Here is a 23,680-nt window from a genome sequence, read left to right as displayed (position 1 = left end):
ACCTACTAGAATGGCCTCTATTTAAAAAAAAAAAAAAGAAAGAAAAGAAAAGAAACCGACAAGTGTTGGAGAGGATGTGTAGAAATAGGAACATTTATCCACTGCTGGTGGGAATGTAAAATGGTGCAGCTGCTTGGAAGGCAGTTTGGTAGTTCCTTAGGAAGCTAAGTATAGACTTGCCATATGATCCGCAATTCTGCTGCTAGATATACACACAGAACAACTTAAAACAGGGACTAGAACAGACATTTGCACACCAAGGTTCTTAGTGGCATTATTCACAATTGCCAAAGAATGGAAGCAACCTAAGTGCCATCAACCAATGGATGGATTAACAAAATGTGGCATGTACATACAATAGAATATTTTTCAGCTGTAAGAAAGAATGAAGTCCTGATGCATGTGACAACATGGATGAATCTTGAGAACATTATGTTGAGTGAAATAAAACCGACACAACAGGACAAATATTGTATGATCTCACTGATATGAATTAATTAGAATAAGCAAGCTCATAGAGTTAGAATATAGCATATATGTTACCAGGGGATAGAATGAGGGTAGAGAATGGGAAGTAGATGCTTAATTTGTGCAGAATTTATATTTGGGTTGATTGTAAATGTTTGGAAATGAATAGTGGTGATGGTAGCACATTATTCGGAGTGTAATTAACAACGCTAAATTATGTGCATGAATATAGTTGAAAGAGGAAATTTTGGGATCATGTGTGTTATTAGAAAGAAAGTTAGAAGATAAAACACATGGGACACGTGTATGGCACAGGGAACCCTGTTGTGGACAATAGATGGGTTAGTAGTACAAATGTAATACTGTTATTTATGAATTAAACAAACGTACAGCACTATTATGAGGTGTTAATAATAGGGTGGCATATGGGGAAAAGACACCAAATGTAAACCATGGACTATAGTTAACAGTAATATTTTAATGTTCTTTCATCAACTGTAACAAAAGTACCTGCTAATGCAAGGTGTCAACAATAGGGGGATATATGGAAATGTATTTTTAATGTGAATTTGTAGTTGTAAACCTACCACTTCTTTAATTAAAAAAACAATTATTTTAAAAACATTATGCTAAATGAAAGAAACCAGACATAAAGTACAGCATATTACGTGATTCCATTTATGTAAAATGTAAATATAACTAAGTTATAGAGACAATTAGATTAGTGGTTACATAGGACTGGGGAAGGATAGAGGAATTAAGTGGTGGCCGTTAAGGGGTAAGGGATTTTTCTTTTCAGAGTAATGAAAAATGTTCTAAAATTGATTACAGTGATGAATACACGACTCTGTGATTATACCTTGATTGTACACTTTGGGTGGATTGTACGGTACATGTATATATCTCAATAAAACTGCTTTTAAATAAATAAATACTGATAGTAACGTATTATAATCCATTGAATAAAACAGAAAACCATTAGTCCTTACTGATATCAATAAATAAATGAATATATTGAAAGCTTGATAATGAACAAATGTACATAGTTTCCCACAAAATACTTATAAGTTAGAAAAAGAAACAGATTAACTCTAGAGTAGGAAAACTTGGTAGACACCACCTTAATCAAGCAGTCAAATGAACATCATCTGTAATGGGACAGCTTGAAATCTTGTGCGTCTTGAATAGGGTACGATGAGAAGAACCAAGTATGCCTTCTGTGATATTCCTGCCAAAAAATAATACCTGGATCTAATGAGGAACCATAAAACAAACCCAAATTGTAGGACATTCTGAAAAATAATGGCCAATAATCATTGAAAGTGTTACAGGTCATGAAAATTAAGGAAAATTTGTTCCAGACTGAAGGAGACTAAAGAAAATGACAGTTACATGTGATATATGATTCTAAACTGGATCATTTTGCTAGAAAGCATGTTATTGGTACATTTGGTGAAACTTCAAAGGGGTCTGAGAAATAGATGGTGGTAATGTGTCAATGTTAATTTCCTGATTTTGTGGGTTGTATTGTGGCTATGTAGGAGAATGTCCTTATTTCTAAGGAGCGTGGTCAGTTCTCTTTATTTGCAGTAGTTATGTTCTATACAGTTAGTGCCAACACTGAAGTATTCATTACTACATCATTTCTGCTAGAGAAAATACAGGATGAGTTTTTATGAGTCTTTGGTCGCAAATTTTCATCCCTCAGTCAAGACATAAACTTGTTTTCTGTGTGTTTCTGTTTTAAAAAAAAAACCCTGTTTAATATATAATGTGGATTCATTAGCATTGAACGCACACCAACCGAACTGTAGCTCATGCCTGAACAAAGCTTATATAACATATTTTCTGCACAAGGCACATCACGGCTTTCTTGTGCTTAGAAACACTAGACAGCAATTTAGCACTGTACTTGGAGGCCATTTTAAATAGCAAAATCGACAACGCAAAAATGCAGAAAACGTAGCACTAAATATACTGCAAAAAGGACCCTTGTTTAACATGACCGAAACAAGAGCCAGAGCGTTGGTTTGTTCAACTCACCTGGGAATTGGAGTCACATTGGGAGACTCAAATTTTTCATTGCTCTGCACAAGTCCGTGAAAGGCTGTGAAAACTTGGCAAGTATTGAATTTAGGGTTACAAGTAAGTTTTAACAAGGAGATAGGTAAATTCACTGATAAGTAAATAGTGAATAATGAAGGCCCATTGTACACCGTATTCATGAGGCAGTGGGGGGTTCCCATTGGCAACTCATGCTAAGTGGTTCAGAAAAAAGATTCTTTGAATTGTCCTTGCAGCCATTATGTAAGCATGAGATTGTTACCATATAAAAATTTGTAAATATTAAAAAAAATTTTTTAAAGAAAAAATGTAGGTGCCAAGAGCTGGAGTCTTTAGAAACAGCATTTCCTGTAACTGATCCCAGAGGGAGGAGCCACCTCGTCTTAATAGGAGAGCTTGCTCTGTCTACTGAGATTGCTATTTCCCAATCGGGCAGCTCCGGGATCAGATGGACCATCCTGTGTGAGGAGTCAGGCGCTAGCAGGAGAAACCCTCCAGGGGAGAGGCAGGGCTTCTACCCTCATGATAGCTCCTAGTTTTATTCTGCTTTCAAATTGGAGACAACTCCCCTACCCCTATCAAGATGCCTGAAAAACCACCCTGGTGAGGTGGAAAAGGGGTCTGTCAGGGAGAGGTTGATGGAAGAATTGCACAAACTCATTCCTACGGAGCAAAGTGCATGCCCACTAATTTTGTATTGGCATTTTAACTATAAAATGTGTGATGCACAATGTACCTAGTTCAGATAATTCACAGGATGGACTCATCTGTAATGTTTCTTCTGTCGATGGACATTTCCTGAGAGCAGGCACCACATTTTCCCCAACAGCAACAGCTAACGGCTTCATTTAAGATTATGTCCTCCTAAGTACTACATGAGAGTTTCTCTCTCACACTTTCATTCTTGAAAATTTTTACCTCACAAAGCCCCAGACACCCGTCCTAACGATTTTGTGCTATTTGGTCTAGAAAGAATAATTTATTGGTTTTACTGGCACTGAACTCTTTTATTCTACAAATCTGAAAATGCAGACTGCAGTGCAAAATCTCATCCTCGGAAAGAGACGGACTCGTGGTGTGAGGATGCATCTCCTTCCTCTGCCCAGCCTCCGTGTGCTTTCTCGGGTCTCGACTCTGCACATGGCCCAGCCCTCTCGTCTGTGCCCCACCTTCACCTGCGAAACCCTGCCCCAAGGCTGCCACCACCACTCCGAGGGCATGCAGTACAACTTCCCATCCTATTCCACACTTACCTCTGGGCTCCCTCCCCATTAGGCCACGTGTCAGCAGTCCTATAGGCACCCTACATTCAAGATGCCCCTACTTGACCTCATTGCACACCCTGAAAATCCCACTCCCTTTATTCCTAAATTTGGTGAGTGGCACCATGCATGGCTCAGTGTCCCTGGCAACCTTCCTTCCCCATCACCCTAGAACCCATCCTATTCACATCCTCTTAGTCTTCCATCCTAACAGCCTCCCGTGAGTCCCCTTCACCCCATCTCCTTATGTGGTTTCCTAACTTGCCCCCTTGCTTATCTTCTTCACCTCCAGTCCATTCCCCATACCAGGTGAAAGTGATCTTCCTAAAATGTAAAAGGAGTCTTATTACTTCTCTATTTAAGCATCCTTCACTTGATTATAATTGCCTGCTTGATACAAGTTCCACACCCTTAGCATGACATTCAAGAACTTCCCTGATCTGACCCCTACCCTCCTGGGCTCCAGACAGAGTGAACTATCTAGAGTTTTTTGAGCCATCCAGGCTGATTGACGGTTTCTCTTTCTTTGCTTGTGCCATTCCCTCTGCCTGGAACCCCCTTTCTCTACTTCACAATGCCCGGTGGGCACCTACTCAGCTTTGCAAGCTCAGATTAACCATGATTTATCTTGTGAAGCCTTTTTAAACCACCTCCTTACACTTACCCCTCCCTACTTACACCCCCCTCCCTCCCAACAAGAATAAGTCATCTCCTTTTTGGCCCTTCTACACTTTGCTGACTTCCATGGAAGAACTTTAACTTTCTCATTGCATTTGGCTAATGTTTGATTTGTCTCCCACACTAAATAGAGGGCAGAAATCATGTTCAATTCACTTCCTCATTTCCTCAATGCCTGGCGTGGTAAGGGCTGAGTGACTGGGTGATTGAATGGTTGATTTGGGTTTTCTTCATGTTTGCACTATTAATTAGCTATTTAATGAGTTTGGACAAATTACTTAACCTGTCTGGACCTCAGCCTTCTCATTTGTAAACTGAGGAAATTGCGGCGGGTATAGGTTATAAATTCTGTTGTATAGGCTCCTTCTCAATCCATGTTCCCGTTACCCTAAGATGAATTGCTCTCACACAGCCGTAAACCACCATGAAATACTCAGGAGGTGTTTCTTATGGATGTTCTAAAGAACAAAAAATATATGTAATTCTTCCTGAGGACGAACACAGACCTGTAGCCACAATCCTGGGTCCTGGCCCAGCTATGTAACCTCTGAACTACCTTTGTTCCTCTATTCGGTGATTTACCAGCTCTTCGGTAGAGTTTTCCTGAGACTCAAATGACAATGATCTCATTATTAAAAAACTACTGTATAAATTGTAAGCTACCACACATGGAGCATGTTTTTTTTTCTGTCTTTACAGTATTCACACTGGGAAACATCATGGTCCAGTTTGAACAAATTAAGTATTTCATTCAGCAGTCAGGAAGAGTTAACTACATACTCTCCATGGACTGGCAAAAATGCAACAGAACACTAGTAGACTTTTTAAACTTTTGTTTCTGTCAGTTAAGATTTTGGGACTCTATCAGCAAGGCCAAAGAAATGGCTAGGAAGTGTCTGGGATAACCACATAGGTGAAAGCATGGAAAGTATTGAGGGTCACATGAATGATGGGTCTGCTTTCTCTTTCTGTTCTTTATCCTGCACTAATTTGTCAAATGCTTGTAAATATGTTACCTGGTCTGCTAACCATTCCTAAATTTCTTGACCTTCGTAGAGTTCGGATTAGGTGGACTTGTGGTAACCAGTGACCAGCAGGCTCCATCAATTGTTCAAACCCAGTGTGTTTTTCCTATGTCTTGTACTTTCCTATTTCAAGTACTTTGCAATACATCCCATGCTAAAAGCTCTTTATTCCTGTGCTTGTTTAGCATCTGTGTGATTAGACATTATGAGATCAAGCAGATGCTGTCAGGCAATCAAAATGTAAATTGAGTAATTGAGACCCAAATTGTAAAACCATCAAGCTTGACTACCACAGTATTTAATTTGCAAAATGGTTTGAGCAGGAGTGGGGAAAGTGGTGTCCCTGCCGAGCAGGACTGTTCCCACTGTAGACCTAGAGCCTGATTCTTGACTGCTCCCCCCCAGGATGGGCCCTTCAGTGTTACTGGGCACCGGCTTGCTACCCTTCACACACAGAGGCCAATACTATGACGTTGAGATTTTGAGAAACAAGTTTTATTGTAAGGTTGACCAGCAAGAAGATAGGAAGCAAAGCTCAACTCTATCTCCCCAATCTGAGAGTTAAGGGAGATTTTATGGGAATGGGAGGTCAGAGGTAGGGACAGAACTGGCATAGTCCAGTTGCTTAATTATAGAGTTGTCCATATGTAGTGGAGTGGATTTTAGGCCAGATCTTCCTTTAGAAGGACCTCTCACATTTGATTTGCTTCCAGTGCCTCCTTGTCCTTGTATTCTGTGTTCAAGGGAGGCGACCTTTGTTCCTGGTGTCTCAAAGATCATCTAAAGGACAAGAGTTAGTGGTTCTGTGCATGCTCCGGTTGTATGACCTGTGGTTAAACACGCTCCGGAGAAAAAGTTACAGGACAGAGGGCATCCAGTTGGCCTGCCCTTGATTTCATCAGCTCTGTCCTGGAATGACTGTGATAAAGAGCAAAATTTGTCATATGATGCTAATAAACCACTTTTACACTTCCAGGTGTGCATATAAAGAGTCTCTGTCCTTGCTAAAGACCGCCTATTCTGCTGCGGAGCCGTCTCAGGTTAATTAGGATCTCTCTTTTGTTTAGATTCCTTTGCGGAAGTGAGTGTGACCCCCATTGTTGGGGTAATACTGAAGGTGTCAACTCAAGTGAAATCCAATTCAAAAGCAATTTATCTTAATTAAATGAATATTTTGAAAGCTGGGAGAACTCCTCTTCAACTTATTTTAAAATTTTTTCTAGTACCATATCTACAAACTAACATTTCCCTTTTAATCACACTCAAATATATAATTCAGTTCTGTTAGTTACGTTCCCAATCCTGTGCTGCCGTCACCACCATCCAGTATCAAAATTTTTCCATTACCACAAATAGGTACTCGAGATTTTATGCCTTAACTCCCCATTCCCTATCCCCATCCTGTCCCACAGTAACCTATATTCTAGATTCTGGCTCTGTGAGTTTACTTATTCTAGTTATTTCATATCAGTGAGATCACACAATATTTCTTCTTTTATGTCTAGCTTAGTTCACTCCATGTGATGTCTTCAAGGTGCTTCCATGTTGTCACAGTTATCAGAACTTCAGCTTTTGTGTCAGAAGCAGTGCTTCCTATGCACCTGATATCTGACAGATTTTAGGGTGAAAAACAGCAACTTCCTTACATTTCTCCTTGCAGTTTTATCCTTAAGACCCAGAAGCAAAATTGTAGAGATTGGACCAAAGGGCAAATCTGTATGATAGACTCCATACAGTACTAGAAATATTAACTCAAGGCCATGTGCTGTTAATGAACCAGGTTTGTGTCCTAGGTTCTCTCTCCAGTGAATCTGATTCTTTCCTAGAGAAACAAGGGGGCTGAAAGGCTGCACCACCAGTCTGTCTGACATACCCAGAAATGTTGAACCCCTGGAACTGAACACAGCTTACTCACAAGGTAGAATCCTTAACTGTAATTATATACCTCATTGAATTCTGGTTTCCCAAGACACACAAGTTAGTATTTCTGTCTCAAGATTTATAGCATTTTCAAGGTCTCAGTGTTCCCATAGTACCTTATCCAGATTTCTGTTGAAATGCTGTATTAGTTAGAGTAGATGCAAAGTTGCTATGACAAAGAGACCCCAAAACATGATGACTTAAGGGACATAGAAATGTTTTTCTCTCTCTCATAAAAGCCCAGAGTTGAGTAGCTCAGGTTGATGGGGAAGTTCTGCTCTAGGGCATGTTTCAGGGGTGCAGGTTCATTTAATTTTATTTCTCTCTCACCCCCTAGGACAGTGGTTCTCAAGTTTTAGTGAGTATTAGAACCACCTGAAGGGCTTGTTAAAACACTCCCCATTCCCGGTTTCTGTTCAGTAGGTTTGAGTGGGGCCGGAGAACTTGCATTTCTGATAAGCTCCCAGGTAATGCTGGTGCTGATACCACTTGTTCAGGGACTACACTTGAACAGCTACCACTTGGGACATTGTCCTTTCCTGCCCTTGTTGAAGTTAAGTTGTAGGCACATCCATGCTCCAGGTTCCTGGATGGGAAAACAGCTCAGAGGTTCTAGGTATTTCAAGGCTCAGGCCTGGAAGTACCACTCATCACTTCTACTAACATACTGTTGACCAAGAATTAGTCACATGGCCACACATAGCTACAAGAGAAGCTGGGGGAAAAGTCTAGCTAGGCAGTCACCCACCCTACTAAATTACGACAGAAAAGGGGGAATGGATTAGACAACTAGCCTTACGTAGACCTGTCATGATCAATCATTATTTTCCCCCTTAGAACCTAAGCTCTTTGAAGCCAGGAAGGTAGTCTCAGTCCTCATCATAGCTTCAAAATCTATCATAGAAACTGACATAGATGCTTCTGGCCAGGTCAAGTTCTTTGGACCTTCATCTGTAGGATTCCATTCATCTGCATTATTTGAACAATGTGTAAGCTCCCTGAGGACAGACACTGTGCTTTTTCTTGTTCAAGACCTGGCATTAAGCCATTAGTAAATACGTGTGGTTTCAGTTCACTACACATCCCAACCCAGGGAGCTAAATTAACTTCATTCAAGAACTGAGATAGCAACGGCCATAGAGAATTTAAATCACTCCTCTGACACCAGAGTTTGTTCTTTCATACCTACATTAATCACGTTTGTATGGACTATCAAATATGCACCGGGAACACTGCCGTGAGTAAAATACGCCCCTGCCCTCATGGCGCTCCCGTTCAGCTGTGGGATCTTCCCGCCCCACCCCTCACAGTGAGACCATGAATCTTGTTCAGAGATGAGTGCATTTTCTTCTCTTTAGGAAAATTAAAAACACTTCATTTTTGAAACTTCATGGCAAAATTTAATGCTTTTTTAAAGCAGCTTTCTTTAGCAAGTAGATCAAGGCAGACAGGAAGTAAGTCCCTGCCAGCACCAACAAGTTGTTTTATTCTGAGAAACAGCAGCAATGCAGGGAAGGTGCAAACACATCTCCCTGGGGTGCAGAATATTTCAGAATTGACTCTGAAATACGTTCAAAACGTTGGCTGGAAGACCTTATGCAAATGCCACGGGAACCAAGATAAATTGATATAGTGTTTTCCTGATGGATGTTCCCTCAAAGAACTACCGGAATTAATTAAAACATGTGAAAGGGAGCCAAAAAAACTGGATTGGATTGTGAGTGACATTAAAGGTCAGGAGAGTGGGGACTTGATTATTCCCCACTTTTACTACTGATTTAGGTGTCTTTGGGACAGTCGTTTCATCTCAGGCTCACAGCCCAGCGTTGAGCCGAACCAGGTTCCTCTAGTCCAGCACAGAGCTTCTCAAACTCTGATGTACGTGGGAATCATTTGAGTTCAAATGCAGATTCTGATTCTGTAGTTCTCGTGGCTGAGAGTCTGCATTTCTGAAGTTGCCCCAGCTGCTCTCTTTACCCCAGCATGCGGTGGAGAAGTATGGGAACCGCTGTCACACTTTAAAAACAAAACGAAACGAAACAGCCTGGGAAGATGAGCAATACAGGTTTCTTTACCGCAGGACTCCTCAAAAATGTTTAATATGTCAGTGTACGTGTTGCGTCTCCAAAGACAGGAGTAAAACAATGGCAATTTCTCATATTTCTATGACCAGAGAACCCTTTTTCATGGAGCTCTTTAAGAGAACATGTGGCACAAAGTCTTAGGCCTTTTTTTTTTTTCCAGAAAAGATGTGAATATGTACAAAATATCTGATTTATTTAGTAAAGCAAATATGAACATCATACCTGTGTTTTCCTTGTTCTTCCCTCATTTCGTTTGCAGCATTTCTTGCGAGGCGTTTGTTGGAAGGTGTGATATGGATGCTGATGGACAGCCAGTCAGAGGAATATTTGTCTTTCTTTTAAGAATGAAGATACTGAGAGAACGTTTCCCTGGGCAAATCTGATTTTAGAACAAAAATTGAATGATCCAAATAGAGGCCAGGATGTGAAGAGGGGTGAGAGCTGTCCTGGCTGTTTCCGCAGGCTGGGATTGGCATCTGAGAGGTGCCTGGGAACCGAACAGTGCCAGCAGGCCACCGGGATGGCTCAGTGAGGATGGGGAGAGGAGTCACGCAGCTGTTTTTGCCTAGCCCCCTCCGCCCCAGGGTTTCATGCCCTTCTGGAAGGGTGGGCCAGGAAGATTCCTGAGGCTCAAACCCTGAAAGTGACCTTCCTAGTGTACAGGATTTAGGCTTCACACCTGCAAGAAATAGTCCTGGCCCCCTCCAGCAGGCTTCCTCTCTAGGACTTGTCCGTCTGTCTGTCTCCGTCCCCTTGGAAGATGATTGTGGGGTAGGGGAGCTCATGGTGAGGCAGTGGTGAGAGGCCTACTGCACCCCTCCTTATCTTCTCTAGTGGGGGCTCTGCTGGGCCCACCCCAGTTGGCCATATTTCTACCAGCAAGAGAAATTTGGAATGTCAGTGGCCTAAAAACAGAGAATGGAATGATTCTCCAGAGCACTGTTAGCAAAGTGAAAGAAACATGATTGAAAGGATTCTTCTAATAGCAGAGGTGTGAGAAAATAAAATAGGGAAGAAAATTAGGATACGACTCTATAGAAGTCAGACAACTTCTGGAGGGTAAGAAGGACCCAAATCCAACAAAGTACTATAATAGGAAATAACAATCACATTCAAAACAGCAGGATGTGGGGTTTGTGAAAATGTGTAACAGGCCGAGTGCAATACACTTAAGCATCACTTCAAACAGAATCTCCCCTGAAGTTCAAAGCCAAAACTAATTTGAGTCCACTCTTGCCAGGGAAGCAACCAGGACTGTTGTCCATCCGAGAGGTATTTGCTTTTGCTCTAAATTCACTGCGGTCCTGCTATAGGGCAGGACCCTAGGAAAAGCTTTGAGAAATGAGACTGTTATCCCAAAGTTAGACAGTTCCAGAGGGGGCCTCTGTCCAAGCAGGAAGGTGGACAGAGTTTTTTGTCTTTTGTCTCTGTTTGGAGAATCCGGGGTTTAAAGAGACTTTAGAGTCATCTGGCTTAGGCATCTCCTCTGTGCTGAACATCCTTTGGTTCAAATCAAGTTATTTCTAATATATGTAAGGATAATTTGCCTCAATACATTAACCATAGTTATCTCTGGGAATAAGAATTATAATTGGTCTTTATTTTCTTTTGTAATTTTCTGTCTCTATGTTTTTCCAGAGTAAACATATATTTTTTAAATAACAGTTTTATTGAGATACAATTCACATACCAAACAATTTGCTTACTTAAAGTATACAGTTCAATGATTTTTTAATATTATTTTTGCAATATGTAAAAGCACGTAAAGTGATTTCCATTTGGCAGAGGCTGTGGTTGGAGCTGGGACGGCGAGCGTGTGGGGCAGGAGAGCTAACTGCAGGGCAGCCCGTGCAGGTGGGAGGGGAGAGACCTCCGCGCTTGCCCACCTCTGGCCTGTGGCTGGAGAGGTCATGTCCCCAGTCTGCTCTGTTTCAGATCGGGGTTCTCTTTCTGCCCTCTACCCCACGGTCTGATAGGAGAGTCCTCGGGCTTAAAAAGGAAGTTTCTGAGAAGGAAGCGAGGGCTGCCATGGGAGAGGGGGCTGGTCTGAGGACACTGAGGACATGGAGGAGTCAGGCCTCCGTCCACATTTCTAGACACGCCTTTGTTGTGCTTTCAGGTGAACCTCAGAGCAGAAGCACCAAGTCAGCCTCTCGTCTGTCAGCCAGTGATCCTGCCACTGCCATCCACCTCCGTCCCCTGCCCCAGGCCTCTCACAGTGCTGCCCTCTCAGGTAAGGAGACTGACTTAGTCCTGTCCAAGCACAGGTACTTTCTGCAGACCAGGTGCTTTTGTCAGGAGTGCCCAAGAGGGCCTGGGATGAGACTTGGCTGCTGGGAGCCCTGATAAATAGCCTGGTCCTCATGCCAGTCATTTTCTTCTTCTAGCAGTTATCGCCTGCCCATCCTCCTCACCCACACTCCAGAGCAAATGCATAAAGCCTATTTTACAAATTATCACAGTACCCATGGGGGCAGTGTACCACTTCACGTTATCCCCAGTGGATATGCTCCGGTTGGGGCACCGAGGGGAGGGGTACAGAGCCATCTCTCCTGGGAGAATCATGCTGTCTGCTCCTCCAGAGCAAAAGAGATGTTATTCAAGCAAGCATCCTTGTTCAGCACCTCCCTTTGACAAAGGGAGGTTAGCCAACACCCTCTCCTACCAGCCCTCTCGTCTAAGGTTGGCCCCTTAAGGTCCAGGTCCGTCGTTACTGCCAATAGCTGACTTTCAGGCATTTGTCCAGGAGACCGATGGCAGCAGTCAGCTGATGCTTGTCAAAAGCTCCATAGACACAAATCATTTTTAAGGAGACTGGCTGAAAAGACATGAATGACATCCACTCTTCCAGATATTCTAAATCCAGTCTACCTTCCTGAAACACGTCAGAGCAGTGACGCTGAAGATTGAACCACCTTGCATTGGTCTTATCTCCAACTTTGATTTTATTGAGTTGTGCACCACATAATGCAACCCATAAGAAACAGCACCATGAAACCTGTGGGTTGGGTATATTCCTCTGTGCCCAGGAAGAAACCAGTGTCTGAGCACAGCAGTACCAAAGACCAACCCCGAGCTTGTTTTCCCTTTTGCCTTGTCTTTTAAAGAGCTCAGCAGCCAAATTTGTGGCCCCCTGGTAGCCAATGGGCATTTTTAGCTTCATGCCCATGCTACTTTGTCCCTACTTCCATTTTTCTTCTTGTAAAACTGCCCCCTGTTCAAGGTAAGATGTATATGCGTGCACTCATATGTGTAGAGATACATAAACCAATTCACATAGAAATATGGCGTCTGATAGTCTTGAAAAGGACAGAGTTGTTAAAGTAGAATCTGGAAGGTCACTGACCAGATACGGGAGGGAGGTTCTCTGAAAGCTTCCCTCTGGGTCATATTGTTATCTTTTGTTTTTAGTTTCAGCTGATAAAAAAAACAGTTCCTTCTCCCCTGCCAGCTTCCTACCTTCATCACCACGGAATGGCCCCTCCCTGCCATCTCACTCCCAAGTTGGCAAGGGGTAGGATCATTTGAGGTTGAGCTACCCTAGGAGAAAAGTATAGACCAAGTCTGGGCTGAAATCCTAGTCCCGCTCCAAAGGCCCAGAAGCCCGGGAGGGAGGACAAGCTGGAAGCAACATTGGGATAATGCCTCTTTCCACTTCCACTAAAGGGATCTTTGGAATTAAGCTATTTAACCTCCCTGAATATGTTTCTTCTTCTGAAAAGTAAGAGGATTGGACCTGGACCTCCAACTTCCCTTCCAGTATTCACATTCTGAGATTTAGTGGCCACCAGGAGTTTTTTAGAAATGCAAAATCTTGGACCACCAAATCAAAATCTGCATTTTATTTAGATCCCCAGGTGATTCAAATACATATTCATATCTTAGAAGGACTGACGAGTCGCTAAGGTATTTGGAGCACCTTACAAGGTAATTTGGGAGGATACAAAGGAATGATGTAGTGAAAATGATTTGTAGCCATTTTGGTTCTCAACACATGCCATAATCATCTAGGAAAATTATAAAATGCAGATGTCCAGGTCTGCTTGCTCGCTGTGTGGATTCCTGGTACGGATTCTTTGAGAAGCCTTATTGTCCAGTTGGAGAGACAGAATGAATATGAACACATGAAACAGCTTAGGAATCACTGATGGCAATGAGTAAATGTCCTATAAATGGCATCAGAGAGGGTTGAGGAAGAGAACAGAGGACAGACAGTGTTGCAGCCTTTTTTTTATCCTGTGTACTGGGAGGAGAGCTTTCCACCTTATTTTAGACTCTCTCCTCATTTCATCACTTAGGGGGGCCCTTTACATGGGAATTCGTTATTACCTTTCCACCTCCTTCTTGAGCAAGAATGGAAATTCAGGAAGAGGAAGGGTTTTCTGTTTTGTTGTTATTATTTGTTTGTTTTAAGGTGGTCAGAGGGAAAAGACATGAATATAATTTTATATACTGAGAAGGAAGCCAGAGACATTAACATTACAGGAGGAAGGAGGGAGGTTAATAGAGCCTTTGGGGAGGGGACAGGCCCAACCACAAGTGGAAGTATTAGCCTTGGGCAAGAAAATTCTTTCAGCTGCAAATGACAGAGTGTATTCTCTCACACACTGAGGAGTCAGAGCAGACCTTCCAGGATCCGCTCAGCTTGGGGCTTGGGGTTGGTTTCTCCATGAATCTTTTAACTTCCTCCTCTTGGTCGATATGGTGCTTGCAGCTCTGGACAAGATTCAATCAAGGCAGCCAAAGAGGAGTGTTTCTCTTCTCGTGCCTCAACTTCAGAGGAAAACCTTTCCTAGAAGTTCCCTGCAGACTTCCCCTCTGATGCCATTGATTGGAAACTAGTCATGTGCTCCAGCCTTCTGCAAGGGTGGTGAGGAAGTGCCAGGTGTGGCATTGCAGCCTCTGTCGCCGAAGGTGGGCCCTGCTGGTGGGATGCCGAGTGAGGGAACCGTGAGTGGGTGGGCAGCAGCAGAGTGGATGCAGAGGAGTAGGTGCTCCACCAAATGAAGGTAAAAGTTGATGTCAATGTAGATAGGCTGTAGGTAGTGGAGAGAGGGCTCTGCCTTAGTGGTCTTTTTTCTCTATGCAGGTAGAGCTGAGGTCATTTTCTAAGAATGAGAGGTCAGAGGTGGTAAGGAAGTGATGAAGAAATAGGAAAACGAAAGTAAGGAAAGGGTGATTTGGGAGGGAAAAATATTGCCAGACAGCTTTGAAGGATCTAGCTAATGCTGGATTGTGAATGTTTGATGACACCAGTTCCCAGAGTTGAGGGGGAGTGGTTTCCAGCAGTGTTTAACAGCCTCTCAGTGTGAGTAGAGAGGGGAGGGAAGTGGATTGATACAGTCAGGTTGGGAGAAAGAGGGAAAGGCAAGGCAAGTAGGAAACCCTGGGAAAAGAGTGGTTGCAATGTTGGGTCCCCTCATTTAAGCTCAACATAGAACTGAATGAAGCTAGGAGAGATCTTTTCTTTAGGAGATACCAGTGGGGGGGAGGGGTGGCTCTATAGACTGAAGAGAAGGAAGAAGGACCAGAGCATGTGGTCATAGGTGGGATACAATACTGGGGAGTGGGGCCAGGAGGGGGGGAGGAAGAAAGAAGCCCTCCTAACAGTGGACCAGGTCTGGAGCTGTGGGTGGCAGAAGTGGGTTGGAGGGTAGCACTGGTGGTGGAGAGACTGAAGAACAGAGCAAAGAGGACATGGGAGGCCTTGGCTCCATGAGAGGATGAAATTCCGTATTCTTGACTACAAGAGCCACCGAGGGGGAGGAGTCCCACTCCCCCACCAGCTTATTTTATCCCCACCTTCATAGCTTGGTGAAGTCTTTTACAAATATTAAACTTTCAGCCAGAGTTCTTCTTTTGTGTAATGTTGTGGAGTATGTGATAATGTGCCCTTCTTGGTGGAATCAGGGCATTTTAAATATAGCAGATCCCAGGGCCAGGAGGAAGGGAGAAGGCAATTCAAGGGGGTCTGATGAGGCTTTGGTGATAACCTCACCTACACATACCCTCATTCGCAGACATTACACATGCACACACACATACACATGCATACTGACACAGACACAAACACACTCATTCTCACACACTGACTCTCTCACACACCCAACACACACAGCTGCAGAGTCCCGCTTCTTCTTCCTTTTCCCTTCCCCTGTCTTCCTTTCTCTGCTCCTGCTGACCCCAGGCTCTGCTTCCCTGTCCCCAGCCATCACTGTTCCTGTTGACTTTCCCAACTCCTAAAAGCCTAAAGACAACAGATTCTGGAATGGGGATGAGATGATCAGGATTGAAGGCAACTATTTTGGAGTCCTGTTTTACTAGTTTCAGTCTGGGAAGAGCTGGAAATGAGACTTTGTTTCCTCCCTCATTTTTCATGGTCACATAGGGACCCAGGCACACCTAACCATCCACACGGAGACGGCCATGTACATGGACAGGCACGAGGCATGCCCTGCAGCCTTGCGGGCACAGGGCCGAACATACATGCAGCAATGCAAGCACATCTCTGCATAGTAGGGGAGGTTAAGAGGTTGCTCTCCTGAATTTCAAAGCCCCCTACTAATCAGTTTACTCTTCTTGTTGAGTAAAAGTTCCTAACCAAGATAGGAACACACACCTATGAGACTCTGATTTAGGTGGCTGATTTATGCCTTATAATGAGAATCTTTCCTTTTTAAAAAAGTGCTTATGGACAAATGAAGTTGTCATCATGCCCATCCAGGCCAGACTATTAACTCACATGTGACAAAACCCACAGAGAGAGCCTGGCCTGTGCACCTGACCCAGAGGCTGGTCAAGCCTCCTCCCACCTCACTGAGCACCCTCCGAAGCTGTTATCACCTATGTTTCCCATCCCCAGCTCCTAGACTTTAATTATTAAGCCTCCTCCAAGCAGCTTCTCATTAGATGGAGTAAGTGTAATCCACAACATATGCTGTGTTATGGAACAGTTGGCATTGCAGTGGTCTGTTCTGAGTCATGTGACATCAATATGTGGCAGATCTGGAAGAATCTCTTGCCCCTTCTTGAAAAGCAAATTTATGTGTGATAAGGGTGTGTGTGCATGGGAGTGTGTGTCTATTACTTTGTTTTAAAACAAACTCCTAGTATGAGGTCAGTAAATTTTTTGGAATGACAGCAGATTAAATAATAATTAAGCGACTTTATGCATTGGGAACTTGTGCTTAGAGTCTTAGATTCCTGGGAATGTCCTTTTGAGACAGTGGAAAGAACACCTAGTTAGGCTTCAAAGGTTTGAGTTTGGGTTCTGAATCCACACATTCTGACTGACGGACCTTTGGCTATTGGTTAATTTCTCTGATTTTTGTACTTTCTTCATTTATAAAACAAAAATGAACATTGCTCTGCCTAGCAGAATGAACTTCTATAAGGAATGAATGAACAATATCTGTGAAAATGATTTATTATTAACAAACCACTGTCAAAGTATTACTGACAGTCATGGTGATGGTAAGAAAGCAACTCTGGTACCATCTGTTATTTTTGACAGACTCCCCACTCCTGAGAAACTCTTTAAAAAGAAAAGAATCACTGTCTTGCTCCTACGGCTCTAATGAAGCACTTCTTTCTCTCCTCACAGGAGCCTTTGCTTCCGAGTGCCACTGTGCTTCCAAATACTCCCTAGTTTAGACTTTGGAAAAGCAGCATTTCAACTCTTTAACTGTGGTTGCTTTTAGGGACAGCAGAATGAAAGAAGGCATGTCCAATAACAGCACCACTAGCATCTCCCAAGCCAGGAAAGCTGTGGAGCAGCTGAAGATGGAGGCTTGCATGGACAGGGTAAAGGTAAGCATGCACGAGGTAGCCTTGCCAAATCCTGACCGAAACCCAGCTTCAAGCATTCCACCCATTTCCAAAGCAGTAGAAGTCGGTACATCACCCAATGGAATACTCCACCAACCTTGGCGGCTGTAACATTTACAAATGAGTGTTTGCCTCAGAGTTCTCAGTACACCCAAGGATTCAAATGATACAAAATACACAGTGTGCATGAATTCCTTAAGGAGTCGCCAAAAATAGACTCCTATTCATATCAGCTCTATTTAGCTCTGTTGTCATGCCAATAAGGTTGCAAGAGAATTTAACAATGAGATCAGCCGCAGTTTTTCTGTCTGCTACAGTGACTTTGAGGTTAGACAACATCTGATATTTTGACAGGGGCATTGTTGGGAGTGAAGCATCGAATCGTAGGCTGTGTTTGTCAAATGTTCCTTTGGGGAAAGTGAAGAAAGGTGCCAGCCACCTCTCACCGTGTTCATTTCACTGATTAGTATAGATCTTTTCGTGCTGGGAAAGCTGGAGGAAGACGAAGCCACTTATTATCCAGAGGCCACTTAGAGGCAAGCAGGAGGCTGGGAAAAGCATGTGGCTCTGAAATGCAGTTTTGGTTCATTGGCTGTAATAGAGCTCCAACCCTGTCATGAATGTGGTACCAGGAGACTTGAGTCTAATGTGCTTTATGGTCTTTGGGGACCCAAGACCAGGGTCTCACCCAAGCACCTGGAATTTTAAAAAGACAGAAACTGAGAGCAATGGGCAAGTCCTCAGGCCTCCTGTTGGCAATGCGAGCAGTCCCTCCTGGGGGCTTCGGTCACCGTGGCCTCATGCTAGGGTTATGGCCAGAGGGCAGCAGCTCTTACCACGAGAAGGGTAGTTATTCTCTTCCTCTGGGGTTTTTGGGTACAGGCTGTCCAAGGAGGTAGAAAACTTGCACAAAAGATGACACAATAGCATATGAAGCAAGTGAGGTAATTCAGCACTATGTAAATTGAGCATAGCTAGACCAGTATTACTTGAGCATCTACATTTTGCACATACTGACACCACCTACAAATTAGACACCAGTCCTTGATCTCTAGGCTAGAGGAGGGAGCAAGGTTAACACCCACAGAACAGGGCAAGTACCCATAGTGCAGAAGGGAATTTTAAAATGGCTGCTGTAGCCATTCAGCATGCTGAAGGTTTAAAGACTGGGAAAAGATGTGTTAAGAATACAGAGCGTGATGAGAGTCACTCTTGATAAACATTCCTTGAGCATGCGTTCTATACTAGGCTCCGTCCTCAGATATACACAGGATACAGTGATCGCTACTGTGCTGCTCAAAGACTTGCTGAAGTTGTGAGTCGTGAGCTGGTTCTGAGGTGATAAGTGAAGAAAAAGGAAAGGCTAGAATTGGCTTATAGTGTCGAGCAGTTGGACTTGACTGGTAGAGCTGCAGGTGTTCTGGTAATCCAGGTTTGGGCAGCTCGGGAGTTGCTAGTCATAAGCCACATCTTAAGTACACAGGGCACGGATCATGAAAACAATTTGGGGTGAAGGAGAGACAGGTGCTTAAGGTGAACTAACCTGTCAGCAACAGATGAAGTCGTCAGAGAAGGGGAGGCGGTTGAAGTTGCTGAAGTAACCAGAAGAGGTGAAGAGGAAGAGAAGTAGGATGTGATGCGGAGCAGACAGCAAAAGCGGAGTCGGAGAGTCAAATGCACCAAGAGAATTAGCAGAGCTTGGAGACTAACTGTGGGAGATAGTAGGGAGAGAGAAGTTGGAGGCAGCAGCCAAGTTCCACAGCCGAGGACTGGAAAGAAGGTGGTACCGGTTTTGGCAGTAAGACAGTTGCCATGCTGGGGAGTTCTGCTTTGCTGAGGAAAATATATTCTGCAATAACTGATATTCACTTACCATAAACACCACTCTAGGAGTTGGGGGAGGGGGGAACTTACGTCCCCATGGGTAGAAGTCTCTTTAAGAGTCACTGAAGGCTCATACACTGTCTCTAAAGGAAGGGGAAGAACTCATAAGCCAGCCAAAGAAAAGTTCATTACTGATACGGTATTCAAAGGAATATCAGTGTTTTCATTTCCTAGGGCTGCCATGACAAAGCACCTCAAACTGGGTGACTTAAAACACAAGAAATTGATTCCTTCAGTACTGGAGGGCAGAAGTCCAAAGTCAAGGCATCAGCGGGCTCCCTCTGAAGTTTGTAGGAAGAACGGATTCCGAGCCTCTCTTTTGACTGCTAGTGGTGGCTGGCAATCCTTGGGAGACTGTGTGTCTGTGTCCAGATTTCCTCTTATAAGAACCCCAGTCATACTGGATTAGGGCCCACCCCAACCCAGTTTGGCCTCATTTTAATACAAGTAATTCCATCTGAAATGACCCTATTTCTAAATAAGGTCCCATTCTGAGGTTAGGACCGCAATGCATCTACTGGGGCGGGGGACACAATTCAATCCCTGATAGTCAGTGTATGTTCCTGTGGTGATTACGTTATGGAGATGTGATTACAGAATCACTAGGACAGCCTCCAGGGGCGTCTGCAGACTCTGGAGGCTGCAGGGAGTAAGCCAATCACGGCCATCTCAGATGTCTGCTCAGAAACAGAGTTGCAGAGTTTTGTAGTTGAAGAGATGATCCCTCGGCTGCCTGACGAGAGCAGGGCCTTGAAGAACCACATCCCAGCCATAGCTGTGCAATCACATGTGGCTTAAAGCATTAGACACCCCTTGCTTCAAGCAGGACGAGAAGAGCACACGGCGGCTAGTTGATGCAGTTCCTGGCAAGTGAAGGTGTGTATTGATTTCCTGGTGTAAAAGCAAAATGTGGAAATAAAGAGGAGTCATCAAAGACAAGCTTGAGGGAAGAAAGAAGAAGAGAGGCACACGGGAGAGGAATTGGCCTTTCTAGGATGGATAAGAGGTGACTGCAGGAGAGGAAGCATCCAAAAGAGAGCCTGGGTGGTACATGACAGAGGGCAGCCAAATGGAAGGAGGAGAAGAACAGTTCATAACGTTCAGTGGACCCTTACAAACTATGACAGGAATGCCAAGTTCAGATGAAAACACTGAGACTGAGTTTCCAAAGAGGTGAAAAAAGAACAGGCCTGAGCTGACTGCATGGTGAGAAGGCCAAAAAGGTGAGTGTGCATCGCCTTTCACCGTACCCAGGAGAGAGGAAAGGACAAGCTGGAGGGGAAACAGCTAGAAGCTCCATGGGAGACATAATTGCAATTACAGTCCCACAGAGCTGGCCCCAGGTAGGAGAACGACAGATGGGGACCCAGGGAGAATGGCCCAGGCTGGGGCAGGTCCCATTGTGAAACCAGAAGGGAGCCCCACAGCTGCCATGGACTGTAGCCAACTTCAGAACCCACCTCCAGGCTTTGTACTTACTCTGCTTGAGAGAATGTCTACGGAAGAAGTAAGGAGAGGACTGTGTTTGTCACTCATGATGGGGGGTGAGAGAATAAAGGAGAGCACTGTCTAGGGAAGGGAAGGTTGCAAAGTAAGAAAAAAATAATAGAATCCATAGGCTGGAACAGTGAGCAGAAGAAAAAATGTAGCCAAAATATCCACTGTCGTCTTGAAGTCCTGTTTGTCCCTCCAGAAAACCTGATTTGCATAAAGCATGACTGCAAATGTAGACTCTCTTCTAGATTTTGTAGGAGATGTGGAGGGGAGGCTTTATACTTCATAGTCCACAGTAAGGCCCCAAACCTATATACAGTTTAGTTCAGAGACCCTCCCCATAAATACCCTCATGCACCCCCCCACCTTCATTCATCTCCTGTTTATCGATTGTCCCTCTCTGCTTTGTCCTCCTTCCAAGCTACCCCACCCCTGGCCTCCTACCCCTCCCTCCCTGCCCCATTCCATTCTTCTCTGTCATAAAAAGGATTTCAGTCAGCCCCAAGTTCTATCCCTAAATGGTATGGCAGTAATGCAGCAAAAATAAAAAGCAGCCCTGTTTATAAGCCTCACTTAAAAAGCAGGATATTGATTGTTTTGTTTCCTTAGCATGCTTCTTCGGGTCTCACTCCCTAGAAGTCAATCAAGGCATTTTCCCAACAAAGGTGGGGTATTTCCTCCTTGAGAACCCTTATCAGCTGCTAGAAAAAAAAATGCAAATGTCTATTGTCATAAACGCAAAAATATTCAACACAGAACCTGTGTGTTAGTTAGATTCAGTTGTCAACTTGGCCAGGTGAGCATACCTAGTCTTGTTGCTGCGGACATAAGCCAATGGTACGTGAACCTCATCTGTTGCTAATTATATCTGCAGTCGGCTAGGAGGCGTGTCTGCTGCAATGAGTGACGTTTGACTTAATTGGCTGGTGCTTAAATGAGAGATCGCAAGGTAGTACAGCCTAAGCAGCTCAGCATTCCTCATCTCAGCACTGACAGCTCAGCCCAGGCCTTTGGAGATGCAGAAAGAAGTCACCCTGGGGGAAGTTGTTGGAACCCAGGGGCCTGGAGAGAAGACCAGTAGAGAGCATCCTGTGCCTTCCACATAAGAAAGAACCTCAGTGGAAAGTTAGCTGCCTTTCCTCTGAAGAACCAACAAAAAAAATCCCCTTTTATTAAAAGCCAGTCTGTCTCTGGTGTGTTGCATTGGCAGCTAGCAAACTAGAACAACCTGTATGGCCTCACAAAAAGCAAAACAACTAGGAAAATAAGCATCAGGTTCCTAAAAAATAAATGGAGAGCACATAAAAGATGAATTTAGAAAGTATTTTCATCCCCATTGAAAGAATACTATCATAGCCTTATTCTTTTTCTCACAATATAAAATCCTATCAGAAGAGTGTTACAAATATAACATTTACCACCAAATAGGGGAAATTTGACAACCAATTATGGCAGCTCTGAGCTGAGCAGAGTCTGAGACTTAAATGGAGAAAAGAGCCTCTGGAACCTGCCTGAACAGCCTGAAAGCAAGGTTCAGCTTCAGAGAAGCCGCTCTCCCATAGGGGGGTGAGAGGGTCAAGTTTCCTGCTCAGTCCACAGCAGGCAGCTCCCAGGTGGACTTTGAAGACCAGGAGGGAAAGGAGCCAAAAAGGAAGGAATGCTAAATGTTGGGCCCTCTCCACTTGCTTCCTTTAGGGCTCTAAACCAACTAGACCTAACACATATATCTAACACTTCACCCAGAACAGGAGAATACACCTTCTTCTTGAGTATACATGGATCATTCTCCAGGATAGACCATTTCTTAGGTTATAGAGCAAGTCTGAAAATTCAAAAATATTGAAATCATATGACATATCTACTCTGACCACAATGGAATGAAGCTAGAAATCAATAACAGAGGGAGAAATAGAAAATTCACAAATATATGGAAATTAAACAATGTACTCTTAAACAACCAATGGGTTAAAGAGGATATCACAAGGGAAATTAGAAAATATCTTGAAGTAAATGAAAATGAAAATACAACATACCAAATCCTATAGGATGCAGCAAAGGCAATGCTGACAAGGAAATTTATAACTTTAAAACTTACAGTGCAAAAGAAGAAAGAGCTCAAAGCAGAGACCTAGCCTCACACCTGGAATATCTAGAAAAAGAAGAACAAACTAAACCCAAAGCAAGTAGAAGGAAGGAAATAACGATTATTAAAGCAGGAATAAATGAAGTGGAGGAAAAAATAATAGAGAGAAGCAACAAAACAAAAGTTTGTTCTTTGAAAAGATCAATAAACCTGACAAACCTTTAGCTAGACAAAGAAAATAATGAGAGGACACAAATGACTAAAATCAGAAATGAAAAGGAGACCATTACTACTGACCCCACTCAAATAAAAAGGATTATAAGAGGATACTATGAACAACTGCTTGTTAACAAATAAAATAACCTAAATGAAACGAACAAAGTTACTGGAAACATACAAATTACCTACACTAACTAAAGAAGAAATAGAATATATTAACAAACCATGTGCTGGTTTGAAATGGTGTATGTACCCTAAAAAAGCCATGTTTTAATCCTAATCCCATTTTTTAAAGGCAGCTGTTTTTTCTAATCCCAATTCAGTATTGTATGCTTGAAACTGTAATTAGATCATCTCATTGCAGATGTGATTTAATCAAGAGTGGTTGTTAAGCCAGATTAGGGAGAGGCATATCTCCACCCATTTGGGTGAGTCTTGATAAATTTCTGGAGTCCTATAAAAGAGGAAACATTTTGAGAAAGAAAGAGATTCAGAGAGAACAGAGCAGAAAGACATAGCCACAAGAAGCAGAGTCCACCAGCCAGCAACCTTTGGAGACAAAGAAGGAAAATGTCTCCTGGAGAGCTTCATGAAACAGGAAGCCAGGAGAAGAAGCTAGCAGATGATGCCGTGTCCGCCATGTGCCCTTCCAGATGAGAGAGAAACTGTGAC

The 23,680-nt window shown here is 43.4% G+C and overlaps 1 protein-coding gene across 2 annotated transcripts in view; it reads left to right on the top strand.

Moving 5' to 3' along the window:
- GNG4 (G protein subunit gamma 4) overlaps positions 1-23,680 on the top strand; it is a 109,158-nt gene that overhangs the window by 55,085 nt on the left and 30,393 nt on the right. For both annotated transcript variants that reach the window (XM_077168407.1, XM_077168408.1), the window contains exons 2-3: positions 11,621-11,734; positions 17,202-17,310. In XM_077168407.1, coding sequence (XP_077024522.1) covers positions 17,212-17,310 — 99 coding nt within the window. In that variant the 5' untranslated portion in view covers positions 11,621-11,734; positions 17,202-17,211. The remainder of the gene's footprint in view (positions 1-11,620; positions 11,735-17,201; positions 17,311-23,680) is intronic.

The sequence above is a fragment of the Tamandua tetradactyla genome, chromosome 7 (genome assembly GCF_023851605.1).
Source record: "Tamandua tetradactyla isolate mTamTet1 chromosome 7, mTamTet1.pri, whole genome shotgun sequence".
In the NCBI taxonomy this organism is placed as follows: Eukaryota; Metazoa; Chordata; class Mammalia; order Pilosa; family Myrmecophagidae; genus Tamandua; species Tamandua tetradactyla.
This window is presented reverse-complemented; position numbering and strand designations above follow the sequence as displayed.